The 23,423-nt window shown below is 40.9% G+C and overlaps 2 protein-coding genes across 8 annotated transcripts in view; one reads left to right on the top strand and one right to left on the bottom strand.

Annotated features, from left to right (window-relative positions):
• Positions 1–1,091, bottom strand: part of KIN (Kin17 DNA and RNA binding protein) — a 41,112-nt gene extending 40,021 nt beyond the window's left edge. For both annotated transcript variants that reach the window (XM_030836912.2, XM_060293329.1), the window contains exon 1: positions 898–1,091. In XM_030836912.2, the coding sequence (XP_030692772.1) occupies positions 898–1,011 (114 nt within the window). In that variant the 5' untranslated portion in view covers positions 1,012–1,091. The remainder of the gene's footprint in view (positions 1–897) is intronic.
• Positions 1,092–1,223: 132 nt separating this feature from the next.
• ATP5F1C (ATP synthase F1 subunit gamma) lies at positions 1,224–21,675 on the top strand. Of its 6 annotated transcripts, none has more exons than XM_030836914.3 (10): positions 1,224–1,348; positions 8,272–8,306; positions 8,822–8,953; positions 11,995–12,199; positions 12,798–12,941; positions 13,066–13,130; positions 14,781–14,936; positions 15,328–15,424; positions 18,211–18,247; positions 18,998–21,646. In XM_030836914.3, the coding sequence occupies exons 1-9, from the start codon at positions 1,293–1,295 to the stop codon at positions 18,215–18,217; spliced, it is 897 nt and encodes a 298-aa protein (XP_030692774.1). In that variant the 5' UTR covers positions 1,224–1,292; the 3' UTR covers positions 18,218–18,247; positions 18,998–21,646. The 6 variants fall into 6 exon arrangements, 5 of the variants coding, with proteins under 5 accessions (XP_030692774.1, XP_030692775.1, XP_060149305.1 ...); XM_030836916.3 differs by lacking the exon at positions 1,224–1,348 and adding an exon at positions 7,964–8,118 and having other exon boundaries at positions 18,998–21,642; XR_009562078.2 differs by having other exon boundaries at positions 15,328–18,247; positions 18,998–21,675.
• Positions 21,676–23,423: the final 1,748 nt, after the last annotated feature.

Raw genomic sequence — 23,423 nt, 5'->3', positions numbered from 1 at the left:
AGGCCCACCTAAAGTATCTCATCCCTCCCTTGCAGAAACACTGGATTATACTATTACAAGTGCCCAGTGCTCTTCCTTTCCTACCCAATTCAATCTCCAGAGAAAAACGTGATCCTGTCACTAGCCTGCTCTCAATTTTTCCAGGTGCTTCATCATCCATCTAAATAATGGGGAAAAATGTAAACTCCACAGCACAGCGAAGTGTTTTCAAGATCTGCTCAAAGACCCCTTGAGCCACCTTACACATAATTCACTCATTTAAAACTCACAACAATCCTACAAGTAGGGACACTTACTATTCTCACTTTTCAGATAAGTAAACAGGCAGAGACAATGTGACTTGTCGGCTTCCTAATTCTGATTCTGACTCCAGAGGCCACATCTCACTCGCAATAACATCTTAGTCCTGGCACATGGCAGGTGCTCGATAAATGCTTGTTAGGTGACTAGTGTGCAAGAGCTTAGTTCTCCTTTTTCATCTGATCCCGAAAAGAGGCGTACACCCTGATCATGTCTAAGAGCCACGTCAAGTCCGAGACGTCTGTCACTGTCACTCCCGGGCGTCCGGCTCGGCACTGTTCACCCTCCGTTTCTTGACGACTTGAGTGGGGTCACTTCTCCGAGGGCTGCAAAACCTTTTCTTACTTCACTTCTTTTTTGGGGTTAGACTGGGAAACAAGGAGGTGTCAAAGGCCACTGGTTCCCCGCCAGGACGGGGGCTGAAGGGAAGGACGGCCCTACTGAGTTCAGTCCTTCACTCACCCTGCGCAGGCCCCACGACTAGGGACTGGAGACCCAGGCCCTCACCCCGGCGTCGGGGACCTCAGCCTGCATCTCCAGCGGGGTCCCTCCGGGGAGAGGAGGGGGTGGACACGGGGCCGCCCCGGGCCCGCTTACCTCGTCCCGGCACTGCTTCTGGCACATCTGGCAATACCAGCGCAACTTCTGAAGCCCCTTGGACTTGATCCTGTTGGCGATGGCCTTAGGGGTAAGAAAATCTGATTTCCCCATCGCGCCCTCCGCAGCAACAACTTTCCGCAACCCAGAGCCTGGTTGACCGGAAGCGGAACAGGGCTGGCGGGGGTGGGCAGGACAAATACTCTCGGCTAGTCTGAAGGAGGTGGGGCTTCGGAAGCCTGGGCACCACCCCCCCAAAGCTCGCGAGGCTTCGTTCCATCCTGCGTGAAGAAGCGAGACTGAATGAGACCACGGGGTGGGCGGGGCGTGTGGGGCGCTTCCGCGCAGGCGCGGTGAGGCCTGTCTGACCGACCTTCAGCGGGGCCGGAATCACCATGTTTTCTCCGGTGGGCCTAGCAGGGCTGTCGGCCTGGGCCGTGCAGCCGCAATGGTAATGGCAGCTCGCGGGGGGAACGGGAGGGTTGCGGTGGATGGAGGGGCTCAGGCAGGGGGCAGGGGAAGCGGGTGGAGGCGAGTGGGACGGACCCGGGGTCGCAGGGCCGACCAGGCCGGGGTCCCGCAGAGGCCCCGGAGCCCGGGCTGCAGGAAGCGCTCGGAACCGGGAAGGGCGCGCCAAGTCTCCGGAGGCGGGCTAGGGCGGGGGGAGGGCCACGAGGCGTGCTTATCTGGGTCCTCGAGAGTGGGGCCTTGGGCCCAGTTAATTTCAGGGCAGTCTTGGATCCCCTCAGCTACTAAGTAAATGCTTAGGGAGCCTCTGCTGCGCGCCAGGCGGCGAGCCTCTGGGAGGCCTTACCCGGGCCCTCGAAGTGGGAGAGGGGAGGGCCCCAGGAAAGGTCCAGCGGAAGGTTAAGGTGTGCTTTTTGTCCTTGACGCCTTTTGAAACTCTCCGGTGCAGAGCGCAGTAACGCACAACGCGAACTAAGCAGTGACCTTGCAGCAGGCGCTTTGCTGGGCCCAAGTGAATAAGTGCCCTCGTGGGTTGCAGAGGGGACCTTAAATATCTGTTGGTGAGGAAGGGGAAGAGACCTTGCACTATCTCGAAACCGTTGTGCTGAATCAGTAACCCTGCAAGGTCATGACATCGTCCCAATGCCCCGAGGAGGAGGAGATAGATGGACTTCTATGCGTCATCTGTTCACTGCCATGCAAGTTTTAGGGATTTTAAACATTGGTTTCCCCCCACCCCCCAGAAAAAGCATCTTAGAAGGCCTAGGAATAGGCAGACAAACGTTGGTTTGTATGGTACCCTGTAATAGGAGGAGATGTGATGAAGCTAGACAGAGTCTGTTACTTAAAAAATAACAGTGCTAAAGGGTTAGCTATAGACTGTAGCACTTCCCCGGTTTTACAGTAAAGGAGAATTCTAAGGAGCCACCCCACTAAACTAGATTTTTGTACCTAATTTATGAGAAGGGACTATAAAGTATTAATTAAAATAGGTATGTGTTCATTAAGCAAAAAGTTTATAACAATAAAAGATTTTCAGCTTAATGAAGTAATTAAATCTGATGTGAAAAACCTACATACAAATGTTAGTGGATTTGCCTTGGAATTCAGAGTTTCTTTCTCCTAATATTAGTAGAGTATTCAAGGGAAGTAAGAAGTCACTTTAGTTGGATTCTCACTGGTATAGGTTGTCCCATTTCTTAATCACTCAGCGCACATTTGTTGGGTGCTTGCCCTGCGCCAAGTTGGCACTGTGGAAAGTGCTAAAACGTGGTGAACAAATCGACATGATCCTGGTGAGCTTTGTGGGACACTTTCTCACATGCAGTGGTGCTCTGCAAACATCACCTCTCTTTCCTTCCTTCCTTCCCATCTTGCTGTGCATTAATGTTATCTGTAAATATTTTTAGAACTTTAAGTTATCCAAGTTGATCTTTAAAAATGGACAGTTTCTGAAATGAGGACAAAATACATTACATAAAATTGTAAAAATAACTTTTAAAAAACCTGTAAGATCTTTTGAAGATCTTTTAGTAAAGAAGCATTTAAGCGCTTGCTGGGTCTGAGACAACTACTGCTTGGGGTGGGACTTAAACTGGAACCTCAGTCAGCAAATAAATGTCGAAGTCCTGACCTTACTCTCTTTGGAGTGTTGGTTTTAAATTGTTAGGTTATGAATATTCATCAAACGTCAGTTTCCACCTTGCAAGGCATACTCGGTCCTCTTCCTTTTCATACATTCCATCACTCTAGGTGCCTGCTGTCTTTCCTGCCTCTTCTGCCTTTTCCCTTCCACTCCCTATAATTGCCTTTTAAATTCAGAAACTAAAGCCATCTTAATGTTTCACATGCCACAGAATTAATTTGGAAGGGAAATACATTATACTTTTGTCTTTGCAGAACCAGAAAGAGGCATTTCCTTGGTTGTGTTTTAGTTATTGAAAGCTTTTTAAAATGCAATTTGTTGTTATAGTTTTGGTTTCAAGGAGGTTAGCATACCAACATTAACTAAACATTAGGCTTAATTAAACTTACAGTGAAGTTGTTTTAATTGTTCAGGGTGTCAGTAAAATACCCTAAATTTTTGGAAATTAAACTTTTTTTTAAAGTAGTATTTAAGAAAATGGAAACAAGGAATTTGGGGGTGGGAAAGAATGATTTTTCTATCTCAAATCAGGGGGAAATACATTTCTATTTCCTAGTTTTCCACATTGTCTAAAATGGAACTATTTTATAATAGGAAACCAGTAGGCTGTAAGTTGAACTATGGACACTGAAAAGGGGGAGAGATGGCATTTCAGGAGAGAGAAGAGAGGCCATCATCTGAGGCTGACATAGCAGATATTTACTTTTAAACGTGAGGCAGCAGCCTGTAGTGTACCCGATGGAGTGGTGCCAAACTGCCCGGCTTTGAATCCTGACCACCACTCACCTGGCGGTGTGGCCTTGGGCAAGTTACTCAGTGTCTCTGTACCATTTCCTCCTCTGTTAAATGGGGGTAATGCTAGTACCCCATTCATTGGATTAGTGTGAGGATTAAGTGAATCAGTATTTGTAAAGAACCAAGGACAGTGGGAAAAATGCTTGTGAGGATCCAGATGTATCAGTTGAAAAATGAAAACGAATTTATACATACACATTCTACATAAAATGTAATGTGAGAAGGTTAGAAGCCTAACAAGACTGAATTGTGTGTCATGGTTGGTGATAAAGTTCTGGGGAGTCACTTGGTGGAGAGGCCAGGGTTGGACTTTCACCCAGGCATTCAGTGTTAGAATTAGACATACTTCATAATTTTCTTTTCCTTAGGAATTAGTGGGTGCTGCTTCTTCCTTAATTTTTATATTATTCAGCATTATACACTCCTTAAAATTCATTCAAGCTGTCTGTAATTTCTTTGAATGATACATAGTTCACCCACGAACCTGCTGTGTGATCATAGTAGATCATGGTAGTCTGCCATCTATCTGTGCGATTTGCCCTCTGCTGTATTTGACGTGTTTCTAGTTTCTCAGATAATCTCCCGAGAATTTTTTAGGACATGATGTAATTTTCCAGAACACAAAACTGACACAGAACTTCCTTTATCTTCTCATTTGCAAAAGCTGTATATTCAGTAGAGCAGTCTGTCACTAGAGGGAGTTCAGATCAGCTCGTGGTTATTTTGCACTCAAATTGTACTTAAAAAATAACTTTGTAACACAGATAGACGTGTTTAGAATTAAATGAAGTCTAAACATGAGAGTGCTTCAAAATTGGGGAAATTAGGGTGTGTGCACAGCAGAAAGAATCACAAAAGATCCTGTATCTTCCTGCATACCTCTCACTTGGGATACATGTGGAGACCCGAACATTCTGTGTTCATCCAGATATGGCATGCAGTTCAGATTTTGTTCCATATGATGTACTCTGACTAGAAACCTGTGTCAGTTAAATTGGAGTGCATGCCTAAGACCATACTGTCCCAGTGTCACTCTTTATAGTCTCTAAATTTAGAATGGGCAAAAAAGTTATTCCAAAAAAAGAAAATCATCCCCAAAATATTACTTTTCAAGTGCCATGATGAAAAAATGTTCATGGGATGGTCATTATGTTGATAAGTCCGCCCTCTGAAACTAGCAGAGCTTGTCAATGTTTGACAGCTTTTATCTTTGCCTTTGGGGGATCCACTCTTAAAACCAAACCCCTAATGTTTTCCAGATCATCTCCTTCCTCTTATTTTCTTTATTTTTCTTTCTCCATGGCTGAGTAATACCAGTAGTAAGATACATAAGTCAAGAGATTTTTAAAAAATAACTGTTCTAGTTATGAACTTTCAGACTTACTTTTGTGCACATAAACACATAGAATCACAAAAATGGCATCATATCTTATAGCCTGCATTTTTTTAGTTATTATAGACTTTTTTCTAGTCTGTTTTTTAGTACAGTTTTAGATTTATAGAAAAATTGAGTAGCACAGAGAGTTGCATATACCCACACCCCACTCTGGACATTTTCCCCAGTCATCAACATCTTGCATTAGTGTGGAGTGTATACTACAATTAATGAACCCGTGTTGATGCATTATTAACTAAGGTGCATAGTTTCATTAAGGACACTCGTTTTGTTGTACACTTCTGTGGGTTTTGACAAATGCATAGTGACATGTGTCTTCCATTACAATATCATGCAGAATAGTTTCACTGCCCTAAAAATCTCTCCCTAAAATCCTGGCAACCACTGATATTTTTATTGTTGCTAAAGTTTTTTCAGTTCTGGAATGTCTTATAATTGGAATCATACAGTATGTAGCCTTTTCAGATTGGTTTCTTTCACTTAGCGATATGCAATTAAGGTTCCTCCATGTCTTTTTGTGGCTTGATGGCTCGTTTATTTTTATTGCTTAATACTGCTCCAACCGTATGGATGCACCTGTCTGTTTGTCCATTCATTCATGTATTGAAGGACATCTTGATTCCTTCCAGTTTTTGGAAGTCATGAATAAAGCTGCTATAGGAATGTGAATGCAGGTTGTTATGTAGATAAAAGTTTTCAGCTCAGTTGGGTAGGTATCTAGGGGTATGATTGCTGAATCGTATGTTTAAACTATGTTTAGATTTGTAAGAAGCTGCCAAACCATCTTCCAAAGTAGCCATACCATTTTGTATAACCACTGGTGATCAGTGAGAGTTCCTGTTACCCCACATTCTTGCCGTCATTGGTATTGTCAGTTTTTTTTTTAATTTTTGGCCATTCTTTGGGATTTTCTATGTAGTTGATCATGTCATCTATGAACAAAGACAGCTTTATTTCTTCCCTCCCAACCTGTATACGTGTTGTTTCCCTTTTTGTCTTACTGCATTAATTAGGACTTCAGTACAATGTTGAGTAGGGGTGGTGAGACAGGGCATCCTTGTCTTGTTCCCAGTCTTAGGGGGAAAGCTCCTAGTTTCTAACCATTAAACCTTAGGGGGTGTTTTTATGGATGTTCTTTATCAGGTTGAGGAAGTTCTCCTCTGTTCCTAATTTGCTGAGAGGTTTTTAATCATGAATCGGCATTTGATTTTGTCAGATCCTTTTTCTGCATCTATTGATGATACCATTTTTCTTCTTTAGTGTGTTGATGTGGTGGATTATATATTTGAATTTCGAATGATGAACCAGCCTCACATACCTGGAATAAATCCCACTTGGTCGTAGTGTATAATTGTTTTTAATACATGGTTAGATTGCATTTGCTAATATTTTGTTGAGGATTTTTGCATCTATGTTCATGAGAGATATTATTCTCAAATTCATTTCTTATATAATGTCTTTATCTGGTTTTAGTATTAGGGTTATGCTGGCCTTATAGAATTAGGACATATTCCCCCTGCTTCTCGTTCTAATTCTCTTTCTTTTTCTTTTTTTTTTTTTTTAATTTTATTTTTTTTGGCACCAACTACCATGTCTACTGATAGTTACAAATCTGTTTCAAATCTCAATACCTCATATGTTTCCCAGACCTGGTTAGGATTTCCACTTGGTCGCATGGTTTTTTAAACTAAATCAAATTCAAACTTCATTATCTCCAAGGAGATCTCCCCCACCCAGTTTTTCTCTCTTGGTTAAATGACAACAGTGTTCATTTAGGTCATTAAGTTAGAAACCTTTGGGTCTGCTTGCTCTCACATCTGGTCTCCTGTTGCTTTGCCAACCTCTCAGTCCAGGTGCTTGCCTTCTCTTGTCTGGAAGCCCCTTGTTTGGCCTCCATGTCATCAACATTTGGTATCATTTTGTGCTTTTCACTGCCATCGGAGATACCTTACTGAAAAACTAAACTGATTTGTGGGCTTAGAAACATTCATCATTTTTCCAGTACCTATAAAATAATATTTAAACTTATTAACCCAAGCTATGTCTCCAGCTTCAAAACTACATCCAGTTCCTAGGAATGCCCTCCTTAGGCCCTCCTTTATGCACAAATTTATGGATTCTTCATTTCTCCCATGGAGCTTTCCAGGCCAACACAGGTACTTTATGGACTTAAGAGCTACAAGATAATGTATATTCAATAACATGTCTTCACCAGTAAGAGGAGGATCCTCTCGTAATTTATCTTTCACCAACATTACTTTTAAGTCATATCATTTTGACTTTAATGCATCAGCACTTTAAAAGACTGTCGAAAATATTTAATGTAAATTTCATGTAAATCTAAATTTGCATAAATCTTGTTTATGAGATAATAGTATGCTTCTTGTGGTCAGAGACCATGTCCTGGAGCAGAGTAGCTGCTCAGTAAAGAGCTTACTGAATTGAGTTGAAAAAGTTAATTGGTTTAAATAAACTGTACTTTGACACATGTGGTCATGTTAGAATGTGTAGTTGACCCTAAGGGTTATTTGAAAAGGTTTCGGTGAACTGAGGAAGTCAGCAACAATATAGGCAAAGACATAGGGGTGGGAATAGAGCATGTGTGAATGCCATTGTGACTTCAGTGGAAACTTTGTGTTAGATCAAATAGAATGAGATCTTTTTTTTTTTTTTTTTTTTGGTGGTACCTGGGCCTCTCACTGTTGTGGCCTCTCCCATTGCAGAGCACAGGCTCCAGACGCGCAGGCTCAGCAGCCATGGCTCACGGGCCTAGCCGCTCCACGCCATGTGGGATCTTCCCGGACCGGGGCACGAACCCGTGTCCCCTGCATCGGCAGGCGGACTCTCAACCACTGCGCCACCAGGGAAGCCCTAGAATGAGATCTTTGATGATGTAGGGTTTGGTATCAGTATTGAGGTATTTATGTATACACACACACACACACACACACTCAGTCTTATAGATCATTTCTTTATGGGATACTCTTTAAATCAGTTTATCAACTTTGAAAGTTTTTCTTTGAGCTATTTTTCAAAAAACTAAAATGTTTTTTACCACTTTTATTCTCAGGATCCAAGTTCGAAATATGGCAACCTTGAAAGATAGTAAGTACTTTATCACAATATGTGAATTAAGAAAAACTAAACTTTGACAAATAAAAATGTGCTGCTTTAGCCCATTTACATATTTGGTCAAAATGGACACAGTGAATCTATGTCATCTCTGTGCGGCATTGAACTTGTTTTGGAAAAGACCCATGTGAGGTGACACATGGTTGTTGATTCTGTTGTCTGTAGAATGATAATGATATAACTAGAAAAAACTACTGTGTGTGTGTATAAAATGTTACGGAATATGTGGCAAAAGGCCATTTTCAGTACCATTTAGTGTTTTAAATACATAATTTATTGATACTATTATGTTGCCATTTTGCTTGTCCTCTCCAGGTAGCACAAGGTCTGAGTTATTGGTACTCTAACATTAAGCCTAGTTTAGCAGCTGCTATTAATTGAAGGTCTAACTGCTAATTATTCTACCTTGAAGTTTAGGAAAATATTTCGATAAATTCACAAATGAAATGGTAACTCCTTTATCTTAACACAGCACTTCTGTTTTTCAGTTACCAGGCGACTAAAATCAATCAAAAACATCCAGAAAATTACCAAGTCTATGAAAATGGTAGCAGCAGCGAAATATGCCCGAGCTGAGAGGGAGCTGAAACCAGCCCGAGTGTATGGAATAGGATCCTTGGGTAAGAGGAGAGTGCAGTCACAAATTACTAAGTACCGTTTAACCTAGAGATGACTGCTCAGGACTCATCTGTCCTGAGTACTTCCAGGCCCCCATCTATCACAGCAGCCCTGTGCGGGTGGGGACTGTCAGAGCTCCCGCTTTGCCGATAGGAAAAACTGAAGCCCAGTGCAGTCATAACTACACCTCTGTGACTTGGCATCTGAACCTATTTGTTAACCACTGTATGTGATCATGTTCACTTTTAAGATATTCTGAAAATTTTCCTAGATTATTAAATACACCATCAAAAGAACTTGGAAGTTTAGTGCATTAGACTCGAATGCTTGCTTTCTTCCTGTTACACTGTGATGTGATCTTTTAGGACTGCAGGGTAGGGAGGGGGTGCCCTGCAGTGGAAGGTGACTGGGTAGTCATGGATATGACTGTGAGTACATGAGCGGAATGTTTAAACATTAGCTGTAAAGAGGGAGAAATTTGCTTATTTCCAAATTGAAGAAAAGATGTATCTGTATCATCTGTGTGTTAATGCCTCTATGTATTACATATAAATTACCTTGTGCAATAGTTTTCTTGTGCTCTTCGTATTTTTTAAGCATGCATTTATAGCATGCTTTTTTTAATCAGTGTTTTCGGTTTTTTTTTTTTGGCTCCATTGGGTCTTCGTTGCTGCACGCGGGCTTCTAATTGCGGTGGCTTCTCTTGTTGGGAAGCACGGGCTCTAAGCACGCAGCCTTTGGTAGTTGCGGCACACAGACTCAGTAGTTGTGGCTCGCGGGCTCTAGAGTGCAGGCTCAGTAGTGAGGCACACGGGCTTAGTTGCTCCGTGGCATGTGGGATCTTCCCGGACCAGGGCTCAAATCTGTGTCCCCCTGCATTGGCAGGCAGATTCTTAACCACTGCGCTACCAGGGTAGTCCAATCAGTTTTTTTATATATAAATTTATTTATTTTATTTATGTTTATTTTTGTCTGCATTGGGTTTTTGTTGCTGCGCGTGGGCTTTCTCTAGTTGCAGCGAGCAGGGGCTACTCTTTGTTGCAGTGTGCGGGCTTCTCTTGTCGTGGAGCACGGGCTCTAGGCACATGGGCTTCAGTAGTTGTGGCTCACAGGCTCTGGAGCGCAAGCTCAGTAGTTGTGGCACACGGGCTTAGTTGCTTTGCAGCATGTGGGATCTTCCCGAACCAGGGCTCAAACTCATGTCCCCTGCATTGGCAGGCAGATTCTTAACCACTGCGTCACCAGGGAAGCCCTAGCATGCTTTTTTTTAAGCATGCTGTAAAGAAACTTCTGTATGAGAAAACGATAGGGCACTAGGCTTCAGTGGAAATGCCTCCTTGCTTTAAAAATGCCATATTTAGGGAATTTCCTGGCGGTCCAGTGGTTAGGACTTGGCACTCTTATTGCCAGGGTTCGGGTTAGATCCCTGGTTGCGGAACTAAGATCCATCCCTGGTTGCGGAACTAAGATCCTGCAGGCTGTGTGGTGCAGCCAAAAAAAAAAAAACCAGCCATATTCAGCTTTTCCTAGGAGGCATAATGGAGACTTGCTAAGTTAGGGTTAGCAATCATTAGCAACCCCAGCCGTTTGCTCTCCTGAGTCCTGTTCTATAACCAGCATAATACTGAGCACCTAGTTAGCGGCCCGGTAGAGGTTGATAAATTACTCTAGCCTATTTTTATGAAAAGGTGAAAGTCATTCACTGTTCACCTTTCATGCTGAAATGAATAAGTGTAATAAATTTGTTTCCCCTCAAAACTCTATAACCACAAAACTAGCGAATAAGGAAATTGACTCAGATATCTAATTATAGTATTTGTGGTGTGATATTAAAAATTCAAGTCAAGGCTGCCATTCAGCTTCTAAGTCCTTCAAACTAAAAAAATACTAATTGCTAGATATTAAATGGCTAATCATTTAAAATATTTAAGAACTTTAAATAGACATTTTATGCTGTACAATATAAAACAAAAAGAGACTGAAAAGGAATATTTTCTCCACTTCCCTAAACTTTGGAGTTGAGTATTTACCTCTCTCTGCTTTTTATGGAGGGTCCTCAGGTATTGAAATTTGAGAATCACTGCTCTATACTGAAAAAGGCGATAGCAGGAATTTTGTTGAAGTGGGGAATGTGGCAGCCGTGAAGATGCACTTTGTAACTAGAGTGAGCACAGCTGCTGAATCGTCCTGTGTTTTTGCACCTAAGCCATGCTTCCCACGGGCTGCTCCTGGCCAGCACCTGAGCACAGATGGGATACTCAGGTAGGCGTGTTCTTGGGAGACTTGGGGCTCCCTGGCAGCCTCGCTGAACTTTCCCTCAACTGTACAGCGGTCCAGGAAGCTGCCACCACACCTTTCATCCCACTGGTCAGACTGGCATCCTGGTGTGATGGCTATTCTGACCCCCTTCCTATTTTCTCTCACAGGCATTTCCCCAGTAAAATCCATGTATATTTTATCCTATTTAAACACCTCTTGCCTTCTGCTTCTTGGAAGACCAACAAAGTGAGGTTGTTAGTAATACCAAAAATAGGGACTTCCCTGGCAGTCCAGTGGTTAGGACTCCGTGCTTCCACTGCAGGGGACACGGGTTTGATCCCTGGTCCTGCAAGCCACGCAGCCCAGCAAAAATAAATAAATAGAAAATAAAATGGCATCCATCATTTAAATGTCAGCGGTTTTCATAAAAGCTTGCTATGTAGATTATATGAGCATTTCAGTAAATATTTGTTTTCTGCTTTTTTGGTTGTACACTGAAGATCTGTGTTCTTTAGAAATTTGGCAAGTCTAGAGAAGTTGGTACTTCTATAAGTCTGGCCTTTTTACAAGTTTTTTAATTGTGCTAGCAATTTCTTTTAGTCAGTACTTAAGATAATTTGGCCCTTAGGAACCTCTGTCTTAATAGAGATTTAAACCTTTATGGTTTTTAGCCTGATTGTAAATGAAATACATGCACAGACACTTGATTATATTGAGGCATCATTTTGTAAATTAGGGTTATTGCTGTATTTAGTGTAATTACACATACATTTTTTTTTTTAAGCTCTGTATGAAAAGGCTGATATTAAGGTGCCTGAAGACAAGAAGAAACATCTCCTTATCGGTGTGTCCTCAGACCGAGGGCTTTGTGGTGCTATTCATTCCTCGATTGCTAAACACTTAAAGAGTGAGGTGGCCAATCTCACAGCAGCTGGGAAAGAAGTTAAGATTGTTGGAGTTGGTGATAAACTCAGGAGTATACTTCACAGGTAATTTAAGTATATATTGTTTATGTTTAAAAGGCCGCAAGAATGAATAAAGGGAAGTTTCTTTGATAGTTTATTTAAGCAAGGTGTCTTTTTTTGGTTACCATTTTATACACAGAGGTTTTGTTTTGTTTTGAATTTTTTTCCAGAATATAGTAGAATGGATAGATTTCCCCTGTTTTCTATTTATCTTTTGTTTTTCCTTCTTCCAGACCATAAATGGAATACAGTAGGAATATCAGAAGCTATGGGTTTTTGTTTTGGGGGACGTTTTTCAGTTTTTTTTTAACGAGGACCCTAAGGAGCTCTCACAGCCAGGAAATGCCAGAAATGAATGACAGCTGATGAGGGCTGGAAGGAGAGAAGTAAAGGCAGAGAGAAATGCAAGACAGGAAGGGCCTGGTGTTAGTCCTTAGTTCTTGGCAGGTGCTGAAGGAAAGGGACAATCACGATAATGCAGGGGCGCCTTAACTCAGTGAACACCCCCCGCCCCCCTCAAAAAAGCTTGATCCATAGTGAGCGTGTTTTTTCCTTGTTCTCTGTTCTTTCAGCAGAAGTATTCTGTTAAACTATTTTATGTGACCTCTTCATTTTCTTGTAGGACTCATTCTAACCAGTTTCTGGTGACATTCAAAGAAGTGGGGAGAAGGCCCCCTACCTTTGGGGATGCGTCGGTCATTGCCCTTGAACTGTTAAATTCTGGATATGAATTTGATGAAGGGTCTATCGTCTTTAACCGATTCAGGCAAGAAAAATGTTGAAATCTGAGCTATTTTATGTTTATGTTCAGATTTTTCCATTAAGTAAATGTCTACTTAACAGTTTAAAATTATACTTTTGGAATTTACATTTGCTTTTGCCGTTTCTAGGTCTGTCATCTCCTACAAGACAGAAGAAAAGCCCATCTTTTCCCTTGGTACCATTGCAAGTGCTGGTAAGTAGGTTTTGTATGACAAGTATTTTTCCTATAGAAAGGAGAGATTTGTACATATAGGAAAACAGTGATTGTCAGGGTGGCTTTTTTTCAGCAGTAACAAAAATGACGTTGGGCTGTTTATCACCATCTATTAGTGGCTTCCATGAAATCATAAACATTTATTGTTTGACAACTCTTACTGCATTCTTTCATTAATTTAATAAATATCCATTGAAGGCCATCGTTAGATATGATTTCTGTCCTTGGAGGTTGAAGAACTAAGCTAGAATGATATGTTGGCTTTGCAATCTGTGTGTGGGACCCCTCCCTAACCACAAAACAGACGCTCTAGAATAGAGATTTGAACGCTATTCACAACTAATATATGTTGAACAACTCAGTTCTCTTGTTTTGCTGTTTAAACAAAGTGATCATTGCTCAGTGATGCATCCTGGAAATAATACTCAGGAACTGATTTTATTTTCCCTTTCTGTATATTAGATTTCTCCTGTAATAGGTGTATAACTTTTACATTTTATTTTTAAATAAATCTATAACTTTTACATTTTATTTTTAAATAAATCTTTATTTTTTGGCTGCGTTGGGTCTTCATTGCTGCAAGTGGGCTTTCTCTAGTTGAGGCAGGCAGCAGCTACACTTTGTTGCAGTGCGCAGGCTTCTCATTGCGGTGGCTTCTCTTGCTGCGGAGCATGGGCTCTAGGCGCACGGGTTTCAGTAGTTGCGGCGCATGGGCTCAGTAGCTGTGGCTCATGGGCTCTAGAGCGCAGGCTCAGTAGTTCTGGCGCACGGGCTTAGTTGCTCCGCGGCATGTGGGATCTTCCCGGACCAGGGCTCGAACCCGTGTCCCCTGCCTTGGCAGGTGGATTCTTAATCACTGCGCCACCAGGGAAGTCCCTATCACATTTACATTTTAACGTCTTAGAAATTGGGATGCTTCTACCAGTCAATATGTATTTTTTCAGTATGTCATTTTTAATTAGCTATGTTATTTTCTTTCTTCATGGTACATAAAATAGGAGTTATAATCCACCGCATCTTAAATTTGATGAAATCCAGTACTGTCTCAGCACTTTACACTAATGAGTGAATTTTCAAGTCTGCTGCTACGTTTCCACTGCCTAATTACTAAAATGCACAGCAGCCTCTTAACTCTTCTCTCTTCCACATTCTCAGAAAAGCTTTCCCTCCCTTATTTTCCTGAAACTTTCAGATTTCCCCAATAAACAAATGGCTGAAATGGGATTTTTATATTACACTATACGAGTCTCAGTTCTTTCCTTAATTTCTTTATTGAAAAACGCGGTCACTGACTGTTGTGTGGCTTCGTGCCCAGCACGCTGCTAGATACCATCCAAAGGATTTGTATCCGTGAAATGTGGTGCTGTTACTTTAAATGTGGACTTCTTAAGTTTTATGAAGTTAAGCATTTGAAGTAGAATATCAAATGCTTTGTTTACACATCATATTTTTCTGAAAATCTATTATCTATAGTATGGAAATAGATGAAGATTTTAGAACTGAGTCCTTTAACCAATCTTACGTTGACTTCTCTGTAATTATAAAGAGTTTTTCTACCAGGAAGCTGTCTTGATTAAATCAGTCTTTGTGCTGTATCGCTTCAGAGAAATCCATGGCTTGTTTTAACAGAGAGCATGAGTATCTATGATGATATTGATGCTGACGTGCTGCAGAATTACCAAGAATACAGCCTGGCCAACATCATCTACTACTCTCTGAAGGAATCCACCACGAGTGAGCAGAGTGCCAGGATGACGGCCATGGACAATGCCAGCAAGAATGCTTGTAAGCGCTGAGAGAATTCCCTTACGGAAAGCAGCATGAAGACCCTCACGTCAAAAGGCATTAGCGATTCTGGAAGTGGACCAGGAAGCAGGAGAGCTGGGGTCTAGTCCTGGGCTCTGCCACCGATTCTGTGAGGATAGAAAAATTATATTCTCTGCCTTAAAGGAAGTAATATCTTACTTGGTACGCAGTAAGTGTGCAGGTACTTTGAAAAGGTATCTCGTGGAAGAAACAAAACTACCTTCATAAAATTTTTTGACTGGCCAGTTTGGGTACCCAAAAGGAAACAGAATCTTATTTTTGAATTAAGCAACACACGTCTATAAATGAGTTAGTGAAAAAGGTATTCTTTTCTAGTTTTAGATCTTGTTGTCTTTTGTTCTGTTTGTAGCTGAGATGATTGACAAATTGACTTTGACGTTCAATCGCACCCGCCAAGCTGTCATCACCAAGGAGCTGATTGAAATCATCTCCGGTGCTGCGGCTCTGTAAGTAACTGTGCGTCACCCTCAGACTCCGTGTCTCATCTGTGCCTGCTAGTTTAGCCTTTGCATGTTTAAGTTTTCTGTTTTGTTTTGTCTGTTAACGATGAAATGAAGCATTGCTTATCTTGTTTCCTTAATCGTAGAACATAAAGTTTGATGAAAATGAGATCTCTGGTGTATTTTGATTGTTTCAGCTGAAATATTCAGGCTTAGTTTCTTCTTTTTAGAAATTAGTATATTGCTAGCTTTCACTTTCTTCAAGTTTTAGGAATAAGGACGTGAATAATTCAGTATCATTTATACTGAATGATAAATATTCAGTATCATTTATAAAATCTGTCTTTGAACTTAAAATATTATAAATCAGGCTTTCTGAGTTCCAGGACTGGTTTGGGGTTTGGTTTTATATAAATCTGCAGATCATTGAATGGTGGTTGGGTCCAGGAATTTTTAAATTAAGTTTTCTGTATCAGTACTGTCTTATAAGGAGTTCTTAAAATACCACTTTCCTCAAGAAAATGTCTTGGTTGTCTAGCTAGATATGTTAATGTTTGTGAAACCACGGTTACGATAATGGGAATTCTGTTTTAAAAATTATTAAATTGAACACCCATTATATGCCTCATACAGTGCTAGGCACGGTGTTAAAGGATGTGATCCTTTCTTCCAAGGCATTTATGTGCTAATAGGATACGAAAAAAATGCAGATAATTATGCTGAAAGATAAAATATGTCATAAGTTTTCTTTGACTCATTCTCTCTCACCTCCTGCTAATTGGTCACCAAGTTCTGTAAATTTTGCCTTCTAAATATCCCTTGACCCTTTCCCCTTTATGCCCTCTTCACGCAGATCCTTGTCATTTCTCTCCCAAATTAAAAAATGTATTTTTTGAGTGGCACGTATGTTTTTTTCCCTGAAATGCCATCTTTCCCCTGCACCCTTGATTGTACATCTGACTCTGTTTATCCTTCCTAACGGAGCTGGGGTAATCCTTTCTTCCAGAAATCCCCCCTTCCTGGTTTGAGTGGGGCAGCCTCCTATGCTTCCCTTCATCATAGCACTTACACTGTTTTACTAGGAATTGCCCTTCTGTTTGTCTGTCCTCCTGCGGCTTGGGACAGGGAGTGTCTCGTTCAGTCTTATAGCCCCATCACCTGGCACATACTTCCTCAGTAAATATTTGTAGAGTGAATGAATGACGTGCCATGAATATTTACATTTTTTTAAATATATTTATTTGTTTTATTTTTGGCGGTGTTGGGTCTTTGTTGCTGTGCACGGGCTTTCTCTAGTTGCGGTGAGCGGGGGCTACTCTTCGTTGCGGTGCACGGGCTTCTCAGTGTCGTGGCTTCACTTGTTGCGGAACGTGGGCTCTAGAGCGCAGGCTCAGTAGTTGTGGCGCACGGGCTTAGTTGCTCCGCGGCATGTGGGATCTTCCCAGGCCAAGGATGGAACCCCTGTCCCCTGCATTGGCAGGCGGATTCTTAACTACTGCGCCACCAGGGAAGCCCGCCATAAATATATTAAGACCTGGCAGTTCAGCAGAGAGAGAAGTAACATTTTATTGGGTATGTGAAAACGTGAATCCAAGTTTAAGAATCAGGGAAAGGTTTATCACTACGATGACATTTAAGTTGGTCCTTTTGTCTCTGGAGGATAGAAATGGGCAGAATGCCAGAGACACAAGTAAACTGGTTGAGACTGTTTTATAAGTGTTGGTTGGATCCAGCAGGCTTCCTTCTCTTATTTTGTTTTGGAGCGTGAGTTTAAGACTAATCCACCTCTCAGCCTGGTCACTACTGCTCTGTTAACATCAGAGTCCAGTGCAGTGATGAGCGGCCCTCCTGCTTACCAGCTTGATAGACGTGGTTAAGATACTCTCCCTTCAACGCAGTTGTTTTCTATGACACGGGGGCTGATACAGGGATTAAATAAGTGTATTATTCATGTCCTCCTTGCTGTACTTCCTACTGCTGGAGCCACGCTGACTTCTTGGGTGGCGTGCATGCAGAGGCCTGGGGGAAAGTTTGGACTGCGCTCTGAAGGTCTGGGAGCTGTGAGATGTGGAGAGCCAGGAAAAGAGGAATGAATGCTCGGAATAGACGGAGGCTACAGCCTCTGCAGAATTGAGGACCAGGCTCTTTCTTGATTAGGAATGCGGGGACTTGGCTGAAAAGTAGCAAAACCAGAGAAATGAGGAGAGGGAGATTGGGATATGAAGACCAAGAATTTTAAAAAGAACTCAAATAACTGGAAATTGACTAGTTTTCGCTTTCTAGAAAGGCAGTCTAAATCATTTATTGCAAGTTAGCTGTGCACCTCACGGTGGATTATTTATATGAATGGACTTGCATGCTCTGTAACCTGTCAGCTCTTCTGCTTAAAGGCTTTAAGGCAAACACATTTGGCTCTTTGGTAATAATATAAAAGGCATGAATAAACCATAATATTTGAGGTACCAAATATTTAGTTGCTAGCCTAAAATTTTTTAATATATTGTATGCTGTTTATAGAAAAGTTGTTGTTTAAAGTATGCTTTCATAGTCCTGCCTACTTGCATGAACATGGTTTTATTGCTTCTAACCAGATTCAAGTCTATGACCTTTTATAACAATCATTGAACTCTGTTTTAAGGGAATATTTTGGTAAGTATTTATATGATATACTCAAGGTAGTGAGTGAGGAAGTGGGCTTTTTTAGTCAGAAATTGTAAGTGATTAACTAGCATGGATTGTTTCTTGACCTGCTTGTTTTGTGTTTGTCTTTTTCTTCTAATATAATAACCCAGGGACTAATGAAATTCGAGTTTCATCCTCAGACAAGAGGTAAAGTGGTAATATTTCACACACTCTCCCCTACCCCGTCAGAAAAGAAACCCGGTCAGATAGAACTGAAGGTAATTCGGCAACAGTGAAACTGATTCCCTGAGAGATGAGATGGCCAGGCCATTAGAGCAGCAGCCAGATGGTGGGAGTATGTGGGTGATGTTAGTGGGCTTTTTTTTTTCTTCTTAGATATATTAAATAAACTGTAAGGATAAAGAATTAGCATTCTTGGGACCTCTCTGGTGGTCCAGTGGTTGGGACTCCACGCTTCCACTGTGGGGGACACGGATTCAATCCCTGGTCAGGGAACTAGTATCCCACATGGCTCGTGGTATGGCCAAAAAGAAAAAAAAAAGAAAAAAGAATTAGCATGCTTTTGAGTTATTAAATACAGGCTGGTGAGGAGCAGTGGTTCTCAAATTTCCTGGTCTCAGAACGCTTTGATATCTGACTTCACAGAGGATAGCTTAGTTCTCTCCATTTCTGTATTCATTCTGTCCTGATATTACACGTCACATAGGCTCTGGAAAACTCCACCGTGTGCACCTGAGAATGAGAATAAAATAGGCAAGTAACATTGTTATAAAAATAGTTTTGCCCTCACGGACCCCATGAAAGGGCCACCAGACCAAAATTTGAGAACCACTGGTGTAGAGTAGCATTTTATTATGTAGAGTCAGTTCTTTAAGTCCCACCGAAATATGTATTATATCTTGACATCTTTATTTGTTCTGTACTTTTATTTTTCAGGTAAAGAAGATTCAGCCAGCTGATTTTGTTTTTAGCTTACTGCTGTCCTTGTCAGAAGAAATTGTTGGTCCACTGTTTAAATTAGTAAAGACAGCGAGATATTTGTAAATTATCTTACAATAAATGACTCACCATAAGAAAATCACTGTCTTTTCTTATTATATGAGAACAGCAGTTTTCCAAATGAGATCTTAAAACACTTAAAAATATTAACATGCTACTATTAAGAAGATAGTTGAAGAGGCTCCTCTGATTTTCTGGTTGCCTAACAGCTGTGGAAGGCCTGGCCTCCGTGGGGTCAGAGTGGAAGGAAGAGGCACCAGGCCACAACCCCAGCCCAGGCACCTGAGCGCCACACCTTCATAGAACAGCCAGCACAGGGAAGCAAATGCGCTGTCCAGGTCATCTGCTGTTTCTCACGTGCACGGTGTAGAATTTCAGGCATATACTAAATCTAAATAAATTTTTAAATCTTTTCCAAGGACTGAGAAACATTTCAGTAGGATATTTACTCCATATTCGCATTTAGATAACCATTAAGATTGGGCGCGTGAGCTATTCCACACAGCGAGCTGGCCGTGCCAAACAAAGTGTCAGGGTTTTTTCCTATTTATTTAAAAGATGGCTTAGGGGTTTTTATTGCAAAAGTAGTATAGGAATTACAGAAGACTGTAGAACTATAAAAAAATACAGAGCCCATTCTCACTTAACACTTTATATTACTCTTTTTAAAAACATTAAATAAATACATGCATATGCTATCATTTTGCCAATAACTATTCATAAAAATGAACAATAAGTGATACAAAAATGGATTAGCAACCACAAACCTGTAAAGAGCAGTGTTGCCACTTTAAGAAGAAGGCTGCCAGGGAAAGATAAACGGAACAGAATCTCAGGGTCATTTTCTAGCTTCCCTGAAATGTTACAAGAGGCATTTTGATTTCTGAGCCTTTGTGACATTTGTTTTTCTCTGAAGGCTCATAGGTCTTTACCTGTGTTGCTCTGAAATGTCACAAGGATAATTGTTAATAAGCATCCTTGGGGAAGTGTTTGCACACTTGGACGAGTACTTCTGTGTTCTTAATTTTTGGAAGTGGAATCAATGACTCAGGCTATGTACATTTTTTAATTTAATAGACACTGCCAAAGAGCTCTCAAAAAAGGTGGTAAACTTGGGCTAAGTGTATAAAATTGATTTCCTCTACTCGCTGAGACTGTCTATCTTTTAATCTTTAATGATCTGATGGGTGAAAAGACAATAGACTACTCATTCATTGCCCATTTTTTTAAGTGAGTTTTTTTCTCATTGAAACATAAGAGTTCTTTGCCTATGAGTGACATCAGCTCATTTGTGTTGCAAATTAATTTGTGTTAGAAAGTTTGCACTTCCACTACTTTCTTGCAGATGCAGCATGGGGTCTTGAGAAATAAAACTAAGCAAGGATTTAACTTTACCAGCCACACGAGTGTTCGATGTATAGAGCAGTGGTTAAGAGCATAAACTTGGGGCAAACTGGGTTGGAATCCCAGTTTAGCCCTTAACCAGCTGTGTTGACATTGGGCAAGTTACTTAATCTTTCAGTTTTATCATCTGTAAAATGATGATTAAAATAGTACTTACCTCATAGGGTTGTTATGAGGACTAAATGAATCAATATTTGCAAAATACTTAGAAACTGATGTGGGACGAATGCTGTATCTGTGATTAAATGTTGCCTGATCTATGTAAGTGACCATCGGTTCAGTATTGTGTTTCTGATGTTCTGTGTATCAGCACTCTTAAATTCTGAAGCTACGATGATGATAATTATACTTCCCTATAGGAGCTTACCATCTGGAGCAAAGACAAGCAAATAATGAAAAAAAAAACGTGGTAAGGTTTTTTGGTAAACTGTTATTGAAGTATAGTGTACGTACAAAAGAAGGCATAATTCATAAGTTTATGGCTCAGGAAAATTTGCAAAGTGTGAACACTCATGTATCTACAATCTAGATCAAGATCTAAAAGGTCCTGTCGTTACAGAAGCCTCCCTTGTGTCCCTGCCCTTTTTGTTATCTCCACAAAAGTACCCACAATCATGACTTCTATCACCATAGATGTGTTTTGATTGTTTTTGAAATTTAAGTAAACGGAATCATACAGATGAAGCCTTTGGGGTCGGCTTTTTCTTAAAATTCAACAGTATGTCTGGGAGACTTCATTCACATTTGTAGAGCAGTTTTTTTCATCGTTTTATGTTACCACACGTGATAAATATCTTAGAGTTTAGTAATTCTGTGGATGGACGTTGAGGTTATTTCCAGCTTGGAACAATTATAAATGCTTCTCTAAATCTTTTGTGCACCTCTCTTGGTTTCAATTTGAAAGAATTTCTGTTGTGTACATACCTAGCAGTGGGATTGCTTGGCCATAGGTTCTGTAAATGTTGCTTTGGCACTGCCAAACACTTTCACAGAGTGGATGTATTGATACCAGTTTATACTCTTCCTGGCAGTTGTCTACATCCTCATCAACACTAGGTATTGTCACCCTTTTTCATTTTGCCATACTGGTAGGAGTGTAGTGTTATATAATAATACCTTTAACTTGCATTTCTTTGATGGCCAATGAGTGGGGTTAATCATGCATATTGGTTGTGTGGAACTTAGATATTCTCTTTCCAAAAGTTCCTGAGCACTGTGTGTGTGTGTGTGTGTGTGTGTGTGTGTGATTTTTGCTTGTTTTCTAATTGAACATTCTATTGAGATAATTGTAGATTCACATGCAGTTGTATGAAATAATACAGAACGATCCCTTGTACAGTTGCCTCAATTTGCCTCAGTGGGGGCTTCCCTGGCGGTCCAGTGGTTAAGACTCTGTGCTTCCACTGCAGGTGGAGCAGCCAAAAAAATAAATAAGTAAAAATAAATTCCCAGGGCTTCCCTGGTGGCGCAGTGGTTGAGAATCTGCCTGCTAATGCAGGGGACACGGGTTTGAGAACTGGTCTGGGAGGATCCCACATGCCGCGGAGCAACTAGGCCCGTGGGCCACAACTACTGAGCCTGCACGTCTGGAGCCTGCGCTCCGCAACAAGAGAGGCCACGATAGAGGCCCGTGCACTGCGATGAAGAGTGGCCCCCACTTGCCACAACTAGAGAAAGCCTTCGCACAGAAACGGAAACCCAACACAGCAAAAATTAATTAATAAACTCCTACCCCCAACATCTAAAAAAAAAAAAGTAATAGTCTCCTCAGCTGTAAGCCAGGGACAATAGCGCCTACCTCATAAAGTCACTGCACTCAATAAAAAATATCAGCCTTCTACTGGCGTTTGAAAAAGCACACCTTCATTTAAAAATAAAAAATTCCCCCAATGGTAATATTTTACAGAACTATATCACAACCAGGAATATTGACATTGATACAATCCCAAAATCTCAGATGTCCCCAGTTTTATAGTTGAGAATCTGAACTCATAAGGACAACACTTATTTAGATAACCTAGGAAAATGGGAGGGGGGAGAATAGTAGCTTAAAATGTTGGGTTAGATTCCCCGAATTTGCTTTTTCAAAAAAGAAAGAAAAAAGCCCTAGAATGGCTAAGATAAAGAGATGATTATATCAAATATGTACTGAAGTCCCATACATAGACATGCTGAGAGTTTAAAGCAGGATAAACACCTTGAAAAACTGGTCGGCAGTATCTACTGAAGTTGAACATTTGTATACCGAGTGATCAATGATTTAAAATATATACTCATGAGAAATGCATGCAGTCACATGTACAAGATATTCATAGCAGCACTGTTCTTAGTTCAGATAACCATGCTTTAAAAGGGAAAGATTTACTTAAGATGTCATGGTAATTAAGATAGTGTGGTGGTGTTGCAAGGATGGAAAAATAGACTAATGGAACACAATAGACTAGAAACAAATGCGTATACAGCCACCTGATTTATAAGCCACTGTAATTCAATGTGGAAAAGAATGTTTCCAGTAAATGCAGGATCAGCTGGATATCTCTATAGGAAAAATCCCTGATCCTTATACCATACACAATTTCAATTTGAGGTCATAGATATAAAAGGTATAATAATATAGCTTTTTGAAGAAAATAGGAGAAAGGCTTCATGATATTGGGAATAGCAAAGATTTTTTAAACATGACTCACTCAAAAAGAACTAATCATTTAGGGAATTCCCTGGCGATCCAGTGGTTAGGACTCAGCGCTTTCACCACCGTGGGCCAGGTTTAATCCCTGGTCAGGGCACTAAGATCCCACAAGCCACACAGTGTGGGGGAAAAAAAAAATTAATTTGAAAAACATTGATAATTGGGCTTTATTTAAATTATCAAACGACTGAGGGAAGATATTTACAATACAAATAAAGCTTGTATATAGAGTGTATGTTTTTTTAAACATCCACAAATCAGTAAGAAGAC

This window comes from Globicephala melas, chromosome 2, assembly GCF_963455315.2.
Source record: "Globicephala melas chromosome 2, mGloMel1.2, whole genome shotgun sequence".
Lineage (NCBI taxonomy): Eukaryota > Metazoa > Chordata > Mammalia > Artiodactyla > Delphinidae > Globicephala > Globicephala melas.
This window is presented reverse-complemented; position numbering and strand designations above follow the sequence as displayed.